General features: G+C 41.8%; 1 protein-coding gene across 4 annotated transcripts in view; it reads left to right on the top strand.

The window, feature by feature from the left end:
• The window catches only part of LIN28B (lin-28 homolog B), a 99,519-nt gene that overhangs the window by 45,367 nt on the left and 30,654 nt on the right, over positions 1–23,498 (top strand). For all 4 annotated transcript variants that reach the window (XM_048493805.1, XM_048493786.1, XM_048493796.1 and 1 more), the window contains one exon: positions 5,852–6,036. In XM_048493805.1, the coding sequence (XP_048349762.1) occupies positions 5,852–6,036 (185 nt within the window). The remainder of the gene's footprint in view (positions 1–5,851; positions 6,037–23,498) is intronic.

Genomic DNA, 23,498 nt, shown 5'->3' with positions numbered 1-23,498 from the left:
ACTGTGGTTGTTATTATTATTGTATTGGTGGAAGATGTAATATCTGTTTGTAGGCGGAATCTTTGTCCAAGGGCCTATAGTGGTTCTTGGCAGCCCTAATTAAAGGAGGAGTTGGAACCCAGGTGTTATGTGTGCTGCCATATGAACAATGACCTGGAGAAATTAGTCCTATGAAAAGGCTTGTATTATAAAGTAAAAAAAAACACATCTTGCTTATTATCATGTATCCAGCCACCAATATGAAATACTTAATTGTCTTTAATTCATCAGAAGAAAAGGAAGAGATTAAGCGATTTCCCTTCCCATTGATGCCCAAATTACCTCTGATGCTGATCACCAAGAACAAAATTGAAGGATAGGGACTCATTGAAGTGCAATGGGAGGGAAAAGTGCTGCTCTATAAATTGCATGGATAGTTAGATATTTCCCTCTTTCTGTAAGTATTTTGGCAGCTTCTGCCTTTGATACCACAAGCACTTGTGCTAGTTCGACATGTCATAAAGTTAGTCCAGTATGGCCATTTGAGTTAGAAAAAGTATTGACTGGCTAGCATGGAAACCTAGATTACTTATTTTAAAAAGCTAGACAGATTCAGTTTTCATGTACCTCTAACAGAAATTTCCTTGAACAGTTTATGGCAAATGGAGCTGTTTTTCAAGGAACATATTCTATAAATGTAATGCTTATGATATTTGCAAATGATTTGGAATACTTGTTGCCTTGTTATCATTGGATTCTGTTTATTTCCATGATGTAACTTTTTTTGATTGGCAGTGTAGGCAGCTAATTATTTTATTTGTCTGTCATGGAGCCCTCTTACATGCATGTGGTGTGGCCTGCATTCGAATGGTACAATTTGAGCAGGAACCTCTCAGGTGACATGTTTAACTTTTTAATGACTCCAGAATCTATTCTGAAGATCATGTAATCTGTCCTGTCTATTCAATGACCTACTGTCAGCTCTCAGACCATAATGCCTCTGTGACAGCAGATGGCACAGAGAGGATTCCCCCAAGTATATAAAAACATGGCCATCTGAATAAGCTCTTAGTTTACTGAAACTTTTGCAGTTATTTTAATTTTGATCCCTTTGACAGTAAGTTAACTATCTTGATTAGGCTTTAAGACAATAAAATAAAATTAAGGGAAAAAAATTGAGTATAAGGGGAAATTATCTAAGCAACCCCACCCCACCCCCGATAATTCCATGCTGCACCAGCAGGTGTTTAAACCCTGACTGGATGTCTACAAAAGAGAGGAAATTCTAAATTAAGGCTCATTATGGAACCCCTTTCTCTCCTCTATATGCGCATGCTAATAAGAGTGACACACGCATATCACACAGAATAGACTGCCATAATGAGCCTAAGTCGGAGTTTCCTTCCTTTTGTAGATGCAAGTCAGATTCTGAAGCACCCACTGACACTGGGCACAATGCAGCAGGAACTTCTCGTGTGTAAAACCCCACTGAAATCAATGGAACACTCAGAATAGGATTGACTACAATGGCTCTTGTGCCAAGGATGCCTCTAGCAGAATATGCAAGACAATACCTTTTAAGAAGAAAGCATTAAGATACAATGGTATGTGTGGCTTCTGGTTGCATGCTTCTTTATTTGTTGTGGTGATGCTGAGTGAATATTTTAGTGTTGCTTTCTACTGTTAGTATTTAATTTTAAAGCACATGCTCTTGAGAAGAACTTCTCTTTGTCATGGTAAAACAGACTTAAACTAATGGTTCTTTTACTGATCATGACTTACCTTTATCTAGCATGGTAACAATTATATCTGAGAAAATACTATTCTGATCATTGTGGTGCAGATAAAGGCCTCTGTATCATTTGTTTTTACCATGCTGGTGTGGACACCCATGTTTATCTATATCAATATGTATTGTCTTTTGTTTATTTATTTTTAAATTTTTAAATTTTATTTATAATTTGATTTAAAGGCTACCCATTCCCTAATGAGCTCAGGGCGGCTTACAACACCACTCACAATTGAATCCACAATTGATTTTTCAATTGATGCAGTGAGCTTGAAGACTAAATTTGATTTTGTATTCAAGCCTAATTAATTGAAGGATTTACATTCTGCATGGTGAGGGAAAAAACAGCACTTTTTTAAAAAAGTGATTTCTTCAGAGTTATAAGGAAATTCTTCTGTTTCTCCTCTAAAAGAAAAACAAGTGTCCCTGCCCAGCATGTGATTATTTTACACTTCACATAGCAGTGTTCGTTTGCTTGTTTCTATTTACTTATCAATGTTCCCTGGTTCCCTGGTTGAAAGTCTAAGTCTATCATATTCGAAAAGCATTAAGACCTTTGGCAAACTGGCATCTTTTTAAAAAGCCAATTACCATCTGTGCTGAACTTTGGAAACAACTTCATACTTTGGAAACAACTTCTAGGGCCCTACGGGGATGGGGCGGTATAATAAATCGAATAAATAAATAAATAAATACTGGTATAGAGAACTGCTTCTTTCCTTATTCACAATGACATCAGTGTGACATCATTAAGCTGTGGTTGACACACAAGCATTCACTCCATTATGATGTCATTTCCCCATTTCACCTGAGAAATTCCTCCCATGACTTGTCTGAGCAATGGTGGGCAATGAGAGTTGAAGTGGGAGATCTGCTTGTCCATTTTCTCACTGTTCAGATATAGTATAGTATAGTATAGTATACAGCTGGAAAAATGTCGTGTGCGCGGGCAACAGGAATAGGTTGTAAAGCATTCCCTCTAGCAATGGCAGCTGGACATTTTCCAGTCTCTCATTATGCCATCACTCTCTAGGTAGCAGGCAACTTGCAACACAAAACATGTAAAGCATTCCCAATATGAGTTAATGGAATTCTGTGAAATTTACCTTGTCTGCTTTGAGACTTATCAGTTGAAGTGCAAAAACTTATTAAAGTGAAATGAAAAGGATAAGAATTTGGCTTCATAACAATGAGGAACGGGAAGAAATAAATTTTTCAAACCATAACCACCATTTAGTTAAAAGAAGGCATAAAAATGATGGAACATTGATAAGGCTATTGAAATCATTTTAGTATCAATCATCAGTAAGATATATTGTGCACTATGAAGTGGACACCTCCTTCTGATCCATGCAACTACTTTTTAAAGTGAATAATTACTCTTATGGTACCAGTATGGTTATGAAATCAAATAAGCCATGATCTTATGAGATTTACTTTTAATGTAAACTCCTGCTGGAAGATAACACTAAACTCATGTCACTTGTAACAGAGTGAGTGAATGGTTTTAACACTATTCAGAAAAAAAATGATTGTAACATTATGCAATTATGAAATAATTAGTGCTCACACTAATTATTGCCACAAATTATTATTATTACAAAAAAATTGATTATTACAAGCTAGTTTGGAATATGGAACAAAGAAGGGATCCTGAAAATTTGTGAGGTGGAACTTTGCTCATTTGTCCTCACCTCCTTGGTGACCTATTAACATCAGGATATCAATTGTTAGGTTCTTACACAAAATATCCCAGAATCTACTCCAAAAAAAACCTGACGTGTTTTGATCCCACTAGATCAGGGGTAGGGAACCTTTAACACTCAAAGAGCCATTTGGACCCGTTTTCCATGGGAAAGAAAACACTTGGAGCCGCAAATAATTTTTGACATTTAAAATAAAGATAACACTGTATATATTGGGTTTTTTTTACCTTTTACTCCGCTCATTCTGAGAAGCGCATGGATGTGTCCTCGGCTTCCTTTGGTTGACATGCCGGTGCAGGGCTTTTAAAAGAGCAAGAGATAGGGGCCAGCTGGCTCAACCTTCGCTACGCTGCCGCTGGGAAGCGCCTGCCTCCGGGCTCCAACGGGCAGGCGAGAGGGGAAGATACAGCGGCCCAGCCAGCTGCAAGCAGTTGGTGCACCCACCCTGCTGCCTGCAGGGCGGCAAGGATGGGGCCAGCGGCTCGGCTCATGGAGCCGCAGTGCAAGGGCAGAAGAGCCGCATGCGGCTCTCAAGCTGCAGGTTCCCTACTCCTGCACTAGATGTTCTTCAGAGGTCAACAAATAACTCTCTCTCTCTCTCTCTCTCTCTCTCTCTCTCTCTCTCTCACACACACACACACACACACACACACACACACACACACACACACACACACACACACTCACACACTCTGAACTAATATCCATACATAAAATCTTATTTACAGCCCAGTATGTTATATATAGGTAAAAAAACTAATGGTGTTTCCATAATTATCTAAGATTTATATTGTATATCCAGCTTTGAACAGGGTTTTTTTTCAAGCCATGACTTGTGCTGAAGTTCACCATATCTGTCGATCCAATCTGTCGATCCAATCTAGCCACTGTGATCCATGCAACGGTCACCTCTAGGTTAGATGACTGTAATTCGCTCTATGCTGGCCTGTCCTAAACTCCGATTTGGAAGCTGAAACTGGTGCAGAATGTAACCGTGAGGCTCCTTAATGAGGCATCAGTGAGGGAGCATATCACTCCCATTCTCCGTGTACTGCGTTGGCTACCAGTAGAGTTCCGGATCAGGTTTAAGGTACTGGTTTTGACCTTCAAGGCCATGAGCGGCCTGGGACCTGCATACCTCCAAAACTGCATTACCCCACCCGCCCTGCAAATAAACCTGTCAGCAACTGCTGACCTCCTGGTGGTCCCTGCTAGTATTAGATTGGCCTCAAGCAGAGCCAGGGCTTTTTCGGCCCTGGCTCCTACCTGGTAGAATACTCTGCCACCTAACATCAGGGCCATGTGGGATATAATGCAATTCCACAGGCCCTGTAAGGCAGAGTTGTTCTGCCAGGCTTTTGGCTGAGGCCCAAAACTGAAACCTTTATTCTAACTTACATTGTTGCCGGCCTAAATCCTTAATCCCCTAGTTGCTCTAGATGGCATCTGATGCCGGTCTATTTTAACTCCGATTTGAAGTTTTAAAGTTTTTTAGTTGATGTTAAAATTTTAAATGTATTATCTAGATTTTTTGACTGGATTTTAATAATTACAATCATTTTAATTGTTTTAATTATTATTAATTGTATTTTATATGTTACCTACTGTTGTAAGCTGCTTTGAGCCCTTGAAGAGAGGGCAGCATATAAATCAAACTAAATAAATAAATAATAGTTTTATAAATAAATATAAATAGTAAATGAACAAAAGTTTGCAAAGGGGTGGAATTTTTTCCTCATGCACTTTTGCACAAGCAGGCACCCATAGTGTTTTATATAACACTATAACACAGATAGGGAGGAGTATCAGTCATAAATCCTCAACTAAAACCACATCCAATAAGCAGCTATAACTCAATGCGAAAACTCAAAACTGATCAGATAGTAATGATGGTTTTCTTCTAGATCTCTTGTGTTCCACAGGAATGCTATTTACTTGCAGCAAAAGAAAGGAATTAAGTATGGCAAAATTATATTATATTATTTATTTATTTATTTATTTATTTATTTATTTATTTATTTATTCGTTCCACTTTTATACCGCCCTCCCCTGGAGTCAGAAAAATATTTTGACTTTAGGCTTTAATCCAGACTCTTATAGGTTTATTTGGTGAGCATGTGAAGCTTCCACATGAGTGAGTTCTTGTTCACTCACTATATAATGGTGCAGTTACCATTCCATTGTATGTATTGGAACTCCCATGTGCAAAACTGAAGCAGTAGTTTTGAGTGGATGTTATGTAGGGAATACTGCACTCATTGTACTTTTATAGGACAACCATTACAGGACAATCAATACAATCCTATTTTTTTTAAAAAAAACCAGACATCAAAATTGTTAAGTCTGTGGTAACCAAGACTATTTTTCCTGTTCACAGAGCAAGCTTTTCATGGAAGGATTTAGAAGCCTAAAAGAAGGAGAACCAGTGGAATTTACTTTTAAGAAATCTTCCAAAGGCCTTGAATCAATACGGGTAACAGGTCCAGGTGGGAGTCCCTGTTTAGGAAGTGAGAGACGACCCAAAGGAAAGACAGTACAGAAAAGAAAGCCAAAGGGAGATAGGTAATTAATTTACTAACTTTATTTTCTATTTATGATTTTTTTTCTGAAAGTTTTAATAGTCCATAATAATTTGTGAAAAGGGGTGTTTCTTTGCAGACTCATATCCAGTAATTCTAAAGTATGAAAAGACTTAAGTGATTGCCCATTATATGTTGCATCCAGAAAACTCACTGTAAACTAAGGTAACATACAATTGGCATCGATTTACATTGCTTTTCACATAAGAATTGCTTACTTTCAGAATTTGCTCCAGTTTTCTGGATGTTGCATTCTCTTGCCTGTATCAAAAACTTTCTGACTATATATTACCTTTAGTTAAGTTTGCATATGCATGTCTTGTGTTGGATGTACAGCCTAGAAGTTTGCTTAGGTGAAACAGATGACACAAATGTGCAGTTTCTCTTTAGGGCTGAGATATTTTCTGAACAGCAGCAGCATGTAGGGACATATTTTGTGATGACCTGCTGATACAACAGCTGGAATGCAACATCTTTAGCATTTATGTTCTTGAACAGCTTGTCCTAGGTGCTAAAGCATTTCAAATCTTAACATAAGGAGGTTGATATAGAATTTCTTTTATGTTAAGAGAATAACAATCCTGGGTGATGATGTGGTTTGAATTGAGATTTCGACTTGGGTGGGAGGGAGGTGAGTGACCTTGCTCAAAGTAGATGTGGTAAGAGACTGCATTACTTGGAGGCCTCAAAGACTGTACTGTTTAGATCTGTGAGGTTATTATTCAGGTGTGACAGCTTCTGTGTCATTCTGATCAATAAGTGGTAGAACTCTAAAAACTTGGCAGCTTTAGAAGGAAATGGTTGGTTTTTCTAGATGTTTGTTTAATTCATGATAATTTATTTAGATATTTAAGCCCTGCTTTTCTCTCCATTGGGGAACCACAAGAGCTTATGAGTAGCATTCTCTCTTCTAACATTCTACCCTGGCCACCACCCTGTGAGTAAGATTGGGCTGTGAGATAGTGACTGGCATGAGGTCTCTCAGACAGCTTTCACAACAGAGTGGTAATTTAAGACCGGATCTGCCATAGCCTAGAGCAGGGGTTGGCAACCTTTACCACCCAAAGAGCCATTTGGACCTGTTTTCCATGGCCCCAAAGATTTACCGAGCCGGAGAGGCTCCAGTTCGCCCCCTCCACTCACCTTTCCTTCCAGCACTAGGAGGCAGAGGCGCCAGGCACGGAAACCCCCTTTGCCACCTGCTCCGTACGGCAGAGGGGGGATGGCAGCTGCGGCCTGCCCGGTGCCACCATCTCTCACGGTGCGGGAGGCAGCGGCGCTGGGCAGGGAAACCCGCTCTGCCTGATGGAGCAGGCAGCTGCCTACTCCGTGGGGCAGAAGGGGGTGGCAGCTGCGGGGATGGCAGAGGGGGGATGGCAGCTGCTCTGGAGGGACACGCCCATGCTACCCTCTGACCTCCAGGGGTCAGTTTGGTCCCTCCACTCACCTTTCCTAGCACTGCTCTGTAGACTGGAGGGACATGCCCACGCTACCCTCTGGCCTCTAGGCCATGCGGAGCTGCAGTATAAGACTGAAAGAGCCGCATGCGGCTCCAGAGCCGCAGGTTGCAGACCCGTGGCCTAGAGTCAAGTGTTCTAACCAGTACATCACTTCCATGACATCAAAGCTTGTGTTACAGACACACTCAAGCTTGCATGTTGAATCCCCAGCATTAGGAATGCTGAACAATGAAAACGTGCTGTTGACATCTATAATAAGGAGTATCACTACTGATGATGAGTGATTGATAGGGATGAATATCCATTAATGCCAAGTAAAGTGGGCCTTGACCTGATTGAAATGTCTGGTCACTGCAGACTTATTGTATAATGCATGCTACAGTGGAATATTAATGGTTATTGATGAGGATGTGCAAAAGTAGTAGATGAAGTGACTTCATGGAGTAATTCCAGGAAGATATTTCCTGCATGAAAGATGGTGTGGAAGAAGGGCTAAGAAGATAGGCAAGCACCGACACAGCTAGGCAGATTTTTCAAGCAAAGAAAAATCCCAGGCATTGCACAGTGAGAGGCATAAGTTGCAAAATGCCACCATGAAATATAGAAACAAGCTAAGCACTTTCTTGGCTTTGATCTTCATTAATTTATAATTTTAACGTTACATTTGATCTCAAATCAGAAGGCCATTTTCAAGTTTCCCACTCTGGGTGGAACACCAGGCTCAATTTATATTACATTTGTGTTGCAGGAATTGGCTTTTACAGCTTAGAGGTGACTAGAATTGGTTTCTACTGTAGCGTTTGGACAGCTGAAATGCTGATCAATTTACTTTAGTTCACACAACTTGGCAAACAATAGCAAACCACAGACTTCTCATTTCATTGTTTGCAATTAATGTTGCAGTACCCTTTTACATCAAAATTTAATAGGGCTGCTTTGATTTCTCCTCAGATACTTGGATATATTTTGATTAATACATGAGGGTTAAATTGCTCATAGGTTGCAACTTTAATCTTATTCAGAATAACTACATGAATTTAACTACATGAATTTTATACTTTTATTTGGTGTGTTAATCCACATTTAAGGTAATGGTGCAGAAAAATGAATTCACACTTATAAACTAGAAATTGTAGCTTTGTGTTGACAGTAAATTTCCATTATTTAAGTGGTGCTGGAGTATCACACGATATAAAAAATGAAACAATATGTGTGCCCCCCCCCCCCCCGACAAAGTAGTAGTTCATTTTCATTCTGGAGACATGCAAATTGAAAGATGAGCTAGTAACTGGAGCCATGTGACCCTGTAGCATTCTGTTAGGTACCATAGAAGAACAGGTCATAGAAATGTACCAAAATGACAAAATGTTACCCATCATCTCTTGTCAGTTTAGCAGGACCTCAAAGTCTGATATGCTCTGTTTGTTGCAGAAATGTGAAGGAGCCATTATGGTCTGTCTGATATAGTTCAACAAATGCATAGTTCTCAATTTGTCCTGATGTTTCTGTTGAAGTTTTGCTTTGACAGTGGGACTGGTATCTTACAACCTGAGTCTTGGTATAAGAAGGTTCTTTGGCTGACAGAAAGCTCTGCCATCAGGAGAATGGTGTCATGGGGTTCCTTTTGTAAATGTAGCCTGATATGGAATGCTCCAGAAACAGTTATTTGAATGTCCTTTCTGTTTCCATCCTTTAAATGTCAAAACAATTCTCTTTGTCCAAACCTTTTAAGAATTAGGGTTATCTCTGCAGCAGTTAGTTTGTTTGTGTTTAGTGGGATTTTTTTTTCTGTAAATGACCTTGACAGGTAAGAAAAGCAAGGTATAAACATTGTTTAAATCAAGAGTTCCCAACATTTTCAAGCCTGAAGGAACGTTTTGAATCCTGATATAGGATGCTGGGCACAGCCACAAAATGGCTGCCACAGCAGGCGAACCCAAACACAAAATGTCAGGAAGTGAGGCTTTGATTAACTGTAAATGACTGTTCAACATTCCAGGTATAAACACTGCCTAAAAAGACGTTGTTTAAAATGAACTTGAAAAAAAAAAACATTTTCTTGTATAATGTAGTGGAGATCATAGCATTCAAATGGCTGCTTTTAAAAGCTCTGCACAGCCAACTGTATCTCCAGTAGCTCTACTGGTCAAAATTCTTCCCTGACCCCACTCACTTTCTAAAAACACTTGGCAGGCACTAGGAAAGTGTTGGTGGGTGCCATGGCGCTCATAGGTCAGAACAGAATATCTTTATTACGATCATAGACCAGTGTACCGTTTCCAGGTTATACATCAATTCACTCTATTATAATACTACCCAATTCATTAATCAATTTGCTAAAGAATTACATAAAGCAAATAGTATAAACCACTGATAGTCAATCTCTACAATTAAAATATTTAAGTAAAAACATGCTTATAACTGTTATAAAATGTTAAGACGTTAAATTTATCATTTGTCTGCCTATTTAAACAGCCTGTTTATTATCATTTTATCTTATAAAATACTTCTCTACCTTTCTGGAGAGATTAGAGCACCATTTGCTGGACTCTTTCATTATTTCAATAAATTGGTAACCCCACTCTTCCCACTTTTATACATAATCCAGGCAAACTTGGCAACTTTAATCGTAGTCTCCCAATCTTTACTTGACAGCAGTCTAGACATAAGAAATTTTCTATCCATACCTGGGAATTGGAACAAGGCAGGATTAATTAACTTTTCCCTAGTATGGGCAAAATTTTTAAAATCAAAGCAAAGGTGCTCAAGCATCTTCATTGAGTTTTCACCACAAGAACATCTCCCTTTGGTATTCTTTTATATTTACCATATAAAACTGCTGTAGGCAAACACCGTATCTAGCTGAAGTAAAACTTCTAAGATCAGGAATTTCTAGATACTTAACATATGGTGTAATCATTACTTTATTCAGTGTTTCAGAATGGAAAAGGAAGTTCTTTATTCTGTTTAAACCATGGCATCTCTCAACATCAATTTGTTTCTGTTTATTTGTTTCCCTAGCTTGTGTATTATCCATGTCTGCTAGAGTTTTTGGTAGACCATAATACTTCATCTTAGCCTCCACCTCTCTATGCCATGGGGAGATAAATGAGTTCTTTGTGCTATGTAATAAGCTTTTAGAAGAGTCAAACAACCTGTTCCAATATATAATAGCTGCCAACTGGATTCTTGCCTCTGTCATAATCATTCCAGCCTCTAGTCTGATAGCAGCATTTGAAATACTTGGCGGAACCTGAAATATTGCTCTTAAAAATTTCGACTGTGCTCTTTCAGCAATTGTCTTATTACAACCGATACAGAACATGGCACCATACAACAATTGTGCCAGAGATTTTGCTTTAAACAATCTGATTGTGGCTTCTTTATTTTGGGCCTGGCATTCATACACACCACATTGAGGACCCCTCCTTTAAATAAATGTAATATTGATTCACTTGTTATGATTGCTGTGTACAATGTGGTTGCACAAATCCCAAGGGTATTTATGAAATATTAGTACATGGCATATTAATAGTGATGAGGTACACAGCTTTCCTCCTTCTCTCATTTTGTAGTAGGAAAGCTAAACACCAGTACAACTATTCAAGCATGGGAATGTTCATATACTTTCTGAGATTTTTAAAATTAGTATTTCAACAAACTGATAAACATCCATCTCCACCCCCTGAAGTAATCACTTGCTGTGATCTTGTCTGTTTTTCTGTGATCTTGTCTGAAGGTTGTTTTCCAACAATAGATGAAGTGCTTCTGTAATCGGCAGATTCTGTGAAAGATCGTTGGACCTTGTTCTGTTTATCATGGAATACGGTGTTGGTTTTTCTCTTAACAATTACCTCTTGTATATAAACTAAAAGCGGCCATACCAATCAATTCTACCATAAATTTGAGGTGAAGTTACTGCGGTGCACTATGAATTGGGCTGTTTTGGAAGGCTGTGGCTTGTGTTTTGACTTAGGACCCATTGTTTTTAGCTAAAAATGCAATATCAAATACACTCAGTTTCAGAATGTCCACTTTGGCAGTCAGTAAGCTTTTAGGTTTAATTTAGTTCCAACATTTTAAAGCCATAAATGTCGTAGGGCCCATATAGCTAAAGGACACTTTGCTTCTGTGAGCATGCCAATTCTGCTTCTTGTACCATCTCCTCCTATTCACCCCCCTTTACAGGAGTATGAGAACACTGGTGGTGTGACTTATTCCCCTCCCCTTTTGATAATTGCACTGGAGCACTAAAATGGGCTGTTGTCATGACTCAAGCAGTGCTATCCATGCTGTTCTATGCAGATGTTTAAGGCTGTTCTACTTATGAGAGTTTTAATTAGTAATTGAATGAATTTTGACTGGTTGGATGAGGACTCTTGACATACTACAATTTTTTTTATTGTACTGTGTATTGGACTGTTTTTTGGAAGTCTTCAGCTCATATGTTTGTGATTTCCCACTTGAACTATTGGATTGTGCCTCTGCTTTGTGTGTGCAAGCACTCTTTTCCCACTTCAACGAATAGTACTAGTATGTCCCATTCCCATCTGTTGTGTATGGAATGAAGATTTTACTATTATCCTAATAAGGACCTGTGTGGCTGTCATAAGAGCAGAGTCATTTCAGCCTGAAAATACTTTTAGGAAAGTGTACCATATTTTCCTTTACTATTGAAGACCTCACCTCACTCCAAATCGCGACTAGTAAAAGCTGGTGACCCAGAGAGCTTCCTGGGTTAACTTCCTGTTTTTGCTGAATTCTTTAAAGTGTGAAGCATGTACCAGATCTCAAGTTGTATTTTGAATTCCAGGAAATAAAACCACTCTATAGCCATCCTTCACATATACAGTGTATGAGTCACTACGGCTTAGTGGATTGAGTGTTGAGTTTTGATGCAAGAAACCCATTTTCTGGTTCCTTCTTGATGTTTTTTGGTTAGTTTGGGCAATGCGTCATGGTCTACCAACCTAATGTGACTTTGTTGTGATGCCTGAATGCTACTAAGTGCTCCCTGGAAGAAGTATTGTACACACATGTTTCTTTGTTTAAAGATTATGCACAAAATTATGCAAATAATGCAAATCAGGAATTTCATGAAAACCAGCTAGTGAAATTTTTGAATAGCTTTTGCTGAGAAGTGTAGCTTTGTGGACACGTTTAGAAACTAGAAAGTAGGATGTTAACAGTTCTCCCTCATTTAATAGGCTCTCTTAATTTTGTGCTTAGTCTTTAAACAAATTCTGAAGGGAAAAATATTTCTTCAATAAAAATATGCTGGGGAAGATATCTACAGCTCTGGACTTAATTATATTTTTTAAAAATTAAAGTATTATTTCAATTTATTTTATACAAAGCAGATCTATAAAATACTAAATACTGAAATTCAATATTAAAGTAATAATATTTCAGCAAGTTTCATGAAATGTTGTAACAGGATTGTGCTTTCAAAGACCTTTGTATAATTTTGGATTTTTTCTTTAGTAGCTTCTTTTGTGGAAGAGAACTCTTTCAGGCATGGTTTGATAGTCCAGATCCTTTGCGGTCTGTCTTTTCTAACCTATGACCCCTGTTCCTATAAGGTCAACATCTGAGGGCAGGAGATTAAGATAGTTTAAAGACTGGAATGGAAAAAGCCCACATATTTTTGTGGCAAAGTAATCAGAGTAATCACATAATTTATTTACTTTTAAACTTAGTTTCAGAGTAACAAGTTGTGTTGCTGTTTCACAGGGAAAAATAATGAGAGATGAAATCTTTTTATGTTTTATAAAAACTCAAGATCTGTTCCTTTGTAATATAGCTAGAAATCTGGTCTCACTACTTGTGTTTATCCATTTTGTTACTCTTGTAATTTGCAAGAGTATTGCCATTAGTATCACAGATTTCTTGGTAAGGATCTGACCATGCTTGCCAAATATGCTCTCAGGGACTCTCAAAATCATGTGCTGAGTTGCTAGAATTTAATTAAAACTTCTCTCTATTATTCTGTTTTCAAGTGCAGATGCTTCCAGCATAGTGGGTAGTGTTTATAATAGTTATTTCATGAATAACACAAGAAAACATGCCCATTTCTTTGTAGCAACAGTTACCATGTGTCCTAGACAACATCCCTATGAATAGGATCCACTTTGTAATTTGGTCCAAATTCACATTAAAGGCTATCTTAGCATAAAGGAGAAAAAAAATTGAATTCTCTCTTGCCTCTGAATTTTTTGCTTAGAACTTTACCTAGTTTAAAGGAATGTGTGCAGTCTGGGCAAAGATACACCAAACATTTATAAAGGGAGCTTTTGAACTAGTAACAAAGCTCTTTGTGCATATTTAGAAGAATTACAAAGACATTGATGACAGAGTTTATTGAACAGAGTAATTATCGCATATAAGTAGTTATAATATCAAGCATATAGCAACAGTGCCAAATAGCAGGCTGATCAGATTTTTCAAATGCTCAAAAACACTGTTCAGTGGGTGTCATTCAAGAAACAGGAGGCAAGATGTTGAAAGAGGTAAAGAAGGGGGGTGAAGCTGAGGGTGATAGTTACCCCAAGTTCCAAGCATCAGTCAGAGTCTTGGGCAGGATTGTAAGATCTCGATCCCTAATTGAAGAAAGTAAGGAAAGCAAGATCCAGATTCGAAGAGAAATATATATGGAAACTGGAGTTTCCCTTTCACAAGACAGTGATAACCTCAGGCAGGCAAAAGTGCAGTCTGGATTCATATATTGGCCCCAGTTATAAGTTTCTGTTCAAAACAAAAGCTAGAAATGTGGGGAAGTGGATGAGGTCATTTTAATGTGTGTCCTTCCTGACTGACTCAAGGTGAAAAAGAAGGAGTTCCTGAGTCTTGGGGAAACTTCCAAAAAAGGAAGGACAAGGATGGGGAGAAGTCTTAACTTCAATTGTTATCCTGGAGCCCTGTCGTTAGAGAAGGTCTGACAGCTGCAGTTTTTGGAGGAGCAGTGCAGGAGAAGTCATCATCACAGGAGACCACTGTCTGGGTTATTGTTTTGTGAGTGAGGATAATGAGTTGGGCTGCTGACATGATCACTCTTAGGCATCCTCTCAGATCTTAGAGTCAAGGCAGCCCCCTTACTGAGGAGCTTTGGGATATGAAAAGACACGAGAGATGGCTAGAGTGATAGTGAAGAAAGATAAAGGCTAGAGCTACCCCATGACATTGATGGCTGTGAAGAAGAAAACTTGTCTGCCACCACTGTGTAGACCTGTTGGGCTTTGGAATAATGTGTGCTGTACAGCAACCTGCTTCAACCAGCTTGTTTGATATTTTGCGATGAAAATCTTTTGCATCCATCTAACCTGGACTATTTATTAACAGTGATAATATCAGATGGCACCAGGGTGCTTGCTTGTCCAGTTGTATGGAATACCTTACAGCTTATTCAGTCTGAAGATGTGTACGGGATTCTTGAAAGTCTACAACCTACTCCCTGTTTGAATGACTGTTGTCTCTCTTGGTTATGTAACTTTGCTTGGTAGGGCTGGTGAGCTGGATCCAGGAGACAATAAATGTCTCTGTGGAAGAGGGGATGATTTCCCTTGTTCTAACAGGCAGTGTGCACCCGCTTCTGAAGTAATGTACCCTGGATCCAAAAGACTTGAATAACAATAATCCAGTTTCAAGTGTACCATTCCTGAGAAAGATGATTGAATTGATGATTGCTAGACTGTTACCACACCACCACAAACACATGAACATACATTCAGATTCACATGTGAAATTAGCTTGTGTGCTTGTGCAGGGTGCAGAACATTGGGTCTTTTACCTAACGAGGTTGCTGTGAGCAGCAAGTTTTAAGTAGGAAAAGGATGACAGAGACCTGAGTTAAAAGGGATGTAGAGTTTATTGAGGGATTTAGTACAATAGTTGGGAAGGGAACTTACCCTAAGGAAATACTGGCAAGTTAGAAATGTTAGAGAATTCCATTCTATCACAGCTTCTGTTCATTATTCTGAAGATACTTCTAGTGTTTCTGATAGTCCCTATAAATTAAAATAACAACTATAGAGGGAAAAGTAATTCTAGTACATTTTGTGTAATTAAAATGCACAGTTAGATTTACCAATACCAGGAGACGTATGTTTTCTGTCCGGATCACTTCTTTCACAGTAACTGTGGTTTAGTTAGGTGTGATGCTACTCCTTTATTATTATTATTATTTGATTGACAGGCTGCCCTTCACCATGATGGCTCAGTGTGGCTTACAACAAGTACAAAAAATTAAAACAGTCAGTTTTTGGTGTGTCAGTCAATGGCACTAAAAACCAGATGTAACTAAGAGGGATGGCAAAGATGGATGAAAAAAGGCGAAGGGAGGGAAGGGATAGGGAAGGGATAAGGATACCATTGCTGCCCTCAACCATAGGCCTGTGATGCTGTGTCCCATGGTTTTTTGCTGCCGCTTGCTGTGTTAAGGCCTGCATCAGGTCCTATCCAGAACTGGAAAAGGGGGGCTTCATTTCCCCCCACTACTGCCCAAACACAACAGCCGATCAGAATGGGGGACACCAGGGATGTTTGCGCACATGCGGATATGCTTGCAGTGTAAAAACAAAAGACACGGACTTGTGTAAAACAAACTGGAGTATTTCCTCCCGGTCTTCACTCGATTCCTTCACAGAAATGGGCAGTCACGCAAAGGGAGAAACCGGGATAAAATAGACCTGGATTGTAAGATACAGATTGTAACCCGGTATAATTGTGTCGTGGAGAAACAGTCAAAGAATAAAATGCTCCAGACCCCACTCCCTGAATCTCAGCTACATCCAGTGAAGCAGCTATGTTTTATCAGGCACCCTAAAAGTAGCTTATTTCTGCACACAGACTGCAGATGCCATTTTTTCCAAAGCACTGATGCTTTGAAGGTCTCCTGTGCAGCAATCATGGCAAATAATGCTACTGAAATTCCGCAGAATGATGCCATTGCTCAGAAAACTAGCAGAATTAGAGAGTTAACAGGCATGTGCGCATTTCCTCTCTGCAGCTTGTCTGCAAAAATGAATGTCTGGGAATGCTACACCCTTGCCAAGATCAGATTAGTTGGAAGGATCCTGTTGCCTGGAAAATAAGCAGAATCAAAGAACAATACAGTGAGAATATGTGCATGCTCCTGACTTGGTAAGCATCAAACTTAAAACGAAATAGATTTTTTGTTGAGGGTGGGGTAGCTTTGTTTCATTAAGAATCCAAGATTTCTACTACCATTTTAGAAACCCAAAGTAATGATCTAAAATGGGTTATTTTTCTCTCTTTCTCACAATACTAGAACCAGGGGGCATTCATTGAAAATGCTGGGGGGAAGAATTAGGACTAATAAAAGGAAACACTTCTTCACGCAACGTGTGATTGGTGTTTGGAATATGCTGCCACAGGAGGTGGTGATGGCCACTAACCTGGATAGCTTTAAAAGGGGCTTGGACATTTATGGAGGAGAAGTCGATTTATGGCTACCAATCTTGATCCTCCTTGATCTGAGATTGCAAATGCCTTAACAGACCAGGTGATCGGGAGCAACAGCCGCAGAAGGCCATTGCGTTCACATCCTACATGTGAGCTCCCAAAGGCACCTGGTGGGCCACTGCGAGTAGCAGAGAGGTGGACTAGATGGACTTTGGTCTGATCCAGCTGGCTTGTTCTTATGTTCTTATGTTCTTATTTTCCCAGCTCAGGAGTTCCATTATGTGTACCTGTAATATATTTAGAGAAGACACCATCTTGATTGAAACAGAGGATATGAACCTCACCCTAGAAAAATGTTTTATTTAAATCCATGATTTAAAATCTGTTTTCCATTTTCAGTTCTTGTATTTCTTGAAAAAATGTGTTTACTATGCCACAGGATTGTGAGGAGTAGTACACAGCATTAAGGGAGATTTTTTTTTAAAAAAAACAGCCTTACTGGTAGTTTTTATAGAAAGTGGCAATGAATGGTTTTGGGAATCACTGAAAATGCAAAGGTAAAACTGTACAGCAATTTGGGCAATTTCTCCATTGATCAAGAGGACATCTGGGTAGTTTGGATCTCCATTCAGGAAGGCAGGGGTTAATAAAAAATTTTCCCAGGCTCCTCCTCTTTCTGAGGTCGGGCTCTTCTCTCGCTCTCCCAGTTTGTTCCCTGCCTCAGGAAGAGCAGGTTCAGTGGCTGTTACTCAGCCACTGAAGTTTGTTTTTTCATTCTCTTTTCATTCTTTTTTCAACTCAGAGCGCTGGGAATAGGACTAGCAGTTGAGATAGCAATTTGCCTCAAACGGCACAGCTTCTCCTGCCCTCCAGTCCCGTTGAGAAGAGACTGGCGTTGGAGGCTTTTTGGCACCAACGCGCGCGCGCCTTTTTTCCTCTCCTCCTCCCCTCCGCAGAGCAGGAGACATGCCAAAACGGAGGGAGGCTCTCCTGAAGCAGCTATGGAGGTGACTGGAGGTGACCTTGCATGAATCACTGTGGCCAGATCCGCCTGGGAGAGGAAGGGGGCCAGCCACCGGGCCTGGCGAAGATGGAAAAACGCAACCCGGGTTACATGGGCCACCTGGGTCTCCATAGAAAGAGACGAATCCAGGTGGACCCCCAGGCTGCAAACCGAGGGGGCCGGTGCCAATGAGACCCCCTCCCACACCGGCGGCTGGAAGCCCTCCCCCGTGACCTAGCCAAAGGATTTCCGTCTTTGCTGGATTCAGTTTTAACCTGCTCAGCGTCAACCAACCAGCAACCGCCTCCAAACAATGCTGTAGAGCTGCAGGGGCGGCGTCTGAGTTGTGGAGGCTTGAGTTGTGGAGGCTTATCTGGGGAATTCACTTGAGTTGTGGAGGCTTATCTGGGGAATTCAGATTAGCCTGTGCACTCCCACACATGCCAGCTGGGTGACCTTGGGCTAGTCACAGCTTTTCAGAGCTCTCTCAGCCCCACCCACCTCACAGGGTGTTTGTTGTGAGGGGGGAAGGGAAAGGAGATTGTAAGCCCTGTTGAGTCTTCTTTAGGTGAGAAAGGGGGATATAAATCCAAACTCCTCCTCCTCCTCCTCCTCCTCCTCCTCCTCTTCTTCTTCTTCTTCTTCTTCTTCTTCTTCTTCTTCTTCTGTAGAGAAACAAGATCCATATAGTAGTAATAGAGGAGGAGGAGGAGGAGGAGGGGTTTGGATTTATATCCCACCTTTCTATCCTGTAAGGAGACTCAAGGTGGGTTACAAAGTTCTTTCCCTTCCTCTCCCCACAACAGACACCTTGTGAGGTAGGTGGGGCTGAGAGAGTTCTGAGAAAACTGTCACTAGCCCAGGGTCACCCAGCAGATATGTAGGAGTGTGGAAACACATCTGGTTCACCAGATAAGCCCCTGCCACTCAGGTGGAGGAAGACAGCGAAGGTTCCTGCGAATGCTCCCAGCCTGGAGCAAGCAGCGCAGGAGGGCCACAGAAGGAAGCAGCCGTGGCTAGCCCGGCAGGCAAAATGCAAACGGGCGGCTCCCAGGCAACGGAGCTTTCGCGCCCAAAGGAGGGAGCGCGCAAAACGGCCAGCAGCCATGGCGACCCGCTCCGCTCCAGCCCACCGTACTCTGGTGTCCCGAGTCTGGGCTTTTCTGTGGCCACGTCGCAAAATGAGGAGACAAGGGAGGCTCCGCTGGAACTGCAGGAGGGCGGTAAGCTCTCGGTGAGAGAGTTAAAATCTGAGCTTTTTGAATTCCTTAAAGGGGCATTGCAGCAAGAAAGAGCTGTTATGAGAGAGGAAATGCTAGAACTTTACAGATCCTCAACCACCTGCCCAGCTAGTCCCCCTGCTAGTTCCATAGTAACCCTTTCCAAGCAAGGGCTTAAAGATAATAAGAGAGCTGGCACCCCTTGGCAAACTAAGGCAGCCTTAAAAAGGCCAAAATTAATTCCTGAACCCTCTGGCAACTCCTCAGATTCAGAGCCACCCAGTAGGGAGGAGGGGGATGTCCTATCAGATCAGGAGGATCTGGAGGAAATGAAGGTTACTGCACAATCTTCCCGTCTGTTTCAGATGGATGACTATCAATATTTGCTATCTAAATCGGTTGCTGCGCTTCACCTGGGGGAAGCACAAAGTGGAGAGGGTTCTTCTAAGCTTAAATCCACTTCCATACACAAGGGAGATGGGGAATTTTTTCCTTCCAACCCTGATTCCAAGAAGGTTTTTCCCTTCCCAGAATATTTTGAGACTCAAGTCATTAATCAATGGGAAAAGCCAGCTGCTAACAGAAGGTGCCCCATTTTTTTGCGAAAATTGTATGATTTACCTGCGTATGCTAATAATATTTTACAAGTCCCGATTATAGATGGCCTAGTAGCTGCGTTGCAGAGCTCAGGTCTTGTATCCAAGGATGGTAGAGGACAAATCAAAGAGACACAAGATAGAAGGGCAGAGCAATTCTGCAAAAGGATTCACGAAGCGGCTGCCATGGCCATCAGAGCCTCTGCCACTGCCTCGATTGTTTCCAAAGCATCGATTGTCTGGGCAAGGAAGGTGTTGGAGATTCTGCCTCCCACGGAGACCAAAGCCATAGGGGGAGTTAACAGGATGTTGAAGGCTGCCAGTTTCGCCGCTGATGCCACCCTAGACTCTGTCACCTTCTCAGCACGTTCAATGGCCTCTTCCGTTGCCGCGCGTAGACTGCTATGGCTGAGAGCGTGGCAGACAGACTGGAGATCTAAAGCCATGGTCTCAGAATGCGCCTTCCAGGGAGAAAAGTTGTTTGGGGAAGACCTCAAAGAATTTCTAGTGGACCCCAAGGAGAAACCTAAGCACCTGCCAAAGCCCTCTCGGAACTTCGACAGGAAACCATCCTCTAACTTTAATTTTCGTCCCCAACAGGGAGCCAACCAGTTCAAGAGAGACAATTTTCGACGCTCCTACAGAAACCAAGGACGACACCAGAACAAGAAAGGATTCCCATACAAGAAGAATCCAGCTTCCGATCGCTACAACCAGGACAATCGCCAATCCAAGGCATGACGCCAAGCCCCACGCAGTGGGAGGAAGACTTCATAAATTCTGCCAGGAGTGGCGATCCTCTCACACAGACGCTTGGTCCCTGGAGATAGTAACTTCGGGATATGTAATAGAGTTTCTTCCTCTCCCTCCAAGTCGCTTCATGATGTCCCCATTATCCAAAATTCCAGAAAAGAGGTACAGAAAGCTGAAAGCCATCTCACATCTATAGAAATAGAAGCTGTGGAGCATGTGCCATCGGAACAGAGGGAGCAGGGAGTCTACTCCATACTCTTCACGGTATCCAAGAAAAACGGGGAGTGGTTTCAATTTTAGATTTAAAGCACGTAAACCAATTTGTCAAACTAAAACACTTCAGAATGGAAACTCTGCGTTCCATTGCCGACTCCCTGCAACCCAACGAGTTCCTCACTTCAATCGATCTAGCCGAAGCCTATCTTCATGTACCCATATTCGAGGGCCACAGAAAATTCCTCCGATTTGGCGTAGGAAAAGATCATTTTCAATTCAGGGCTCTCGCATTCGGGCTTTGCACTGCGCCAAGAGTGTTCACCAAACTGCTCATCAACTTAGTGGTATTGCTCAGGGAAAGAAACATCAGACTGCACCCCTACCTGGACGATATCTTGATTCGATCAAACTCTCAGGATCAAGCACTTTCAGACGTTCAGGAGACCTTGCTATGCTTAGAGAAACACGGCTTCTTAGTCAACAGGGAGAAGAGTTCTTTAAACCCGGTCCAACAATTGGAACATCTGGGTTTCATCCTAGACACCCAGTCGTGCAAGATTCTGGTCCCTCTGCAGAAACAACGGACCCTGAGGACCAAGATACAGCAGGTTCTCACCAGAAACAAATGCTCCGTCCTCACTCTGGCCAGCCTGATGGGCCTGTTGGTAGCCTACTCCGAAGCCATTCAGTGGGGACGGTTCAGATCCAGACCATTACAGAGATTCCTTCTACCTTTTCAGGAAATTATTTCCAACAAAATTCATCAGCAGGTTGTAGTACCGAGGCTGGTCAAGATCAGCCTGTTGTGGGGAACCAGACCGTCCAATCTAAACATCGGGAAGACCTTCTGGATACCCTCCACCAAACAGATGTTCTCGGATGCCAGCCTTCAAGGTTGGGGAGCTACACTAGAGGGCATCCCTACTCAGGGGACCTGGTCAGCAGAAGAGACTCATCTCCACATCAATGTGTTGGAGCTGCGGGCAATTCGTTTAGCCCTCAAACGCTTTCAACATTTGCTGGTAGGAGCCCATGTTCTAGTTTCCGGTTGAACAATACGCCAGCCAAATTTGCCAGAACAGACAGGGAGGTTCCAGGTCATCAGCCCTACAGAGGGAAGCCGTCTTGCTTTTCAATGGGCAGAGACTCACATATCCTCCATCAGAGCCGAGCACATTCAGGGCAATCTGAACATTCAAGCGGACTGGCTGAGCAGACAAAGCATTCACCCAGGAGAATGGCATCTGAAGGAGGAGATCTTTCAATGGATCTCTCAGAGACTGGGAACTCCGATCGTGGACCTCTTTGCCTCCAATCTGAACAATCAACTTTCCAGATTCATGTCACGTTTCCATCACCCGAAAGCGGAAGACACAGATGCCTTATCCTCCAAATGGCCTCTCGGAATTCTTTACACCTTTCCTCCCTTTCCCATGATCCCTAGGCTCCTGCGAAGATCAATCAAGAACGAAGGACGCCATTCTTGTGGCTCCCTGGTGCGGCTCCAGGCGCTTCATGGTTCACCAACATCTTACAGATGTCAGTACTCAAAACCCATCCGCCTACCACCTCATCAGGACCTGCTCAGCCAGGGATCCTATATTTCATCCAGATCCAAAGCCGCTTTGAACTTGACCGCGTGGAGATTGAACGGCAACAACTAGTTTCCAGAGGCTACTTTGCAGCAGTATTAAACACCATGCTAGCTTCTAGAAAACCTTCCACTAAAAGAATATATAACACTACGTGGAAAGCCTTCGTCAGATGGTGCTGGCGGAAGAAGGTCTCACCTACGGAGCCCAAGATTGGTGACATTCTGGCCTTCTTACAGGATGGCTTAGAGACTGGCCTTAGAACAAATACACTCCGCAGACAGGTGGCAGCGTAACCTCAGTGATCCCTAGAATAGAAGGTTTTCCCTAGTTCTCATCCACACATTGTCAGGTTCCTTAGGGAGCCTCCCTTAAGGGTAGGCCAATCAACCATCATTTTCCCAATGGAGGTTAAGCACACTGTTTTACACGCACTCACTTGGCTCCCTTTGAGCCCATTATGGACATTTCCCTCAAATACCTCAGAATGAAGGTTGTCTTTCTAATTGCCATTACTTCTGCCAGAAGAATTTCTGAGTTGGCATGCCCTTTTCGGGATCAAGCCACCACTATGTGTTTTTTTCACAAGGATAAGGTAGTGCTGGGGACGGACCCTGCCTTCGTCCCCAAGGTTAATTCCACCTTCCATAGACGCCAGGAAATTTTTTCTGCCAACTTTTGTGCAGGACCCAACACACCCCAAGGAGGTGTATTGGCATAAACTTGATGTCAGAAGGGCCCTGAAGTCTTTTCTGATTAGGACCCAGGAGTTTAGACGATCAGAATCCCTATTCATTTCCATTGCCAATCATAATCGAGGTCAAAATTGTCCTCCCCCCCCTCCTATTAGCAAGTGCCTGAGAGAATGCATAGCTGAGGCATATCAGGTACAAAAACTGACAGTCCCAATTGGGATTACGGCTCATTCTGTCCGTAATGCATCCACTACTGCAGCATTTAACAATAATGTGCCCGTGTCTGAAATATGTAGAGCTGCAACGTGGTCCCTCTCTTTCCACGCTTTGTCCGCATTATTACAGACTGAATGTCTTCAGTGCTGCCGATGCAGACTACGCTGTAGGGTGTTACATCAACACATCATAGGAGAGGATTCTCGACCCCACCCTTTAATTTGTCAGTGACACTGCTAGGGAGGTCACCCAGATGTCCTCTTTGCTCAATGGA

This window comes from Sphaerodactylus townsendi, linkage group LG01, assembly GCF_021028975.2.
Source record: "Sphaerodactylus townsendi isolate TG3544 linkage group LG01, MPM_Stown_v2.3, whole genome shotgun sequence".
Classification (NCBI taxonomy): Eukaryota; Metazoa; Chordata; class Lepidosauria; order Squamata; family Sphaerodactylidae; genus Sphaerodactylus; species Sphaerodactylus townsendi.
Note: the sequence above shows the minus strand (reverse complement) of the source record. Positions and strands in the feature narration are given on the sequence as shown.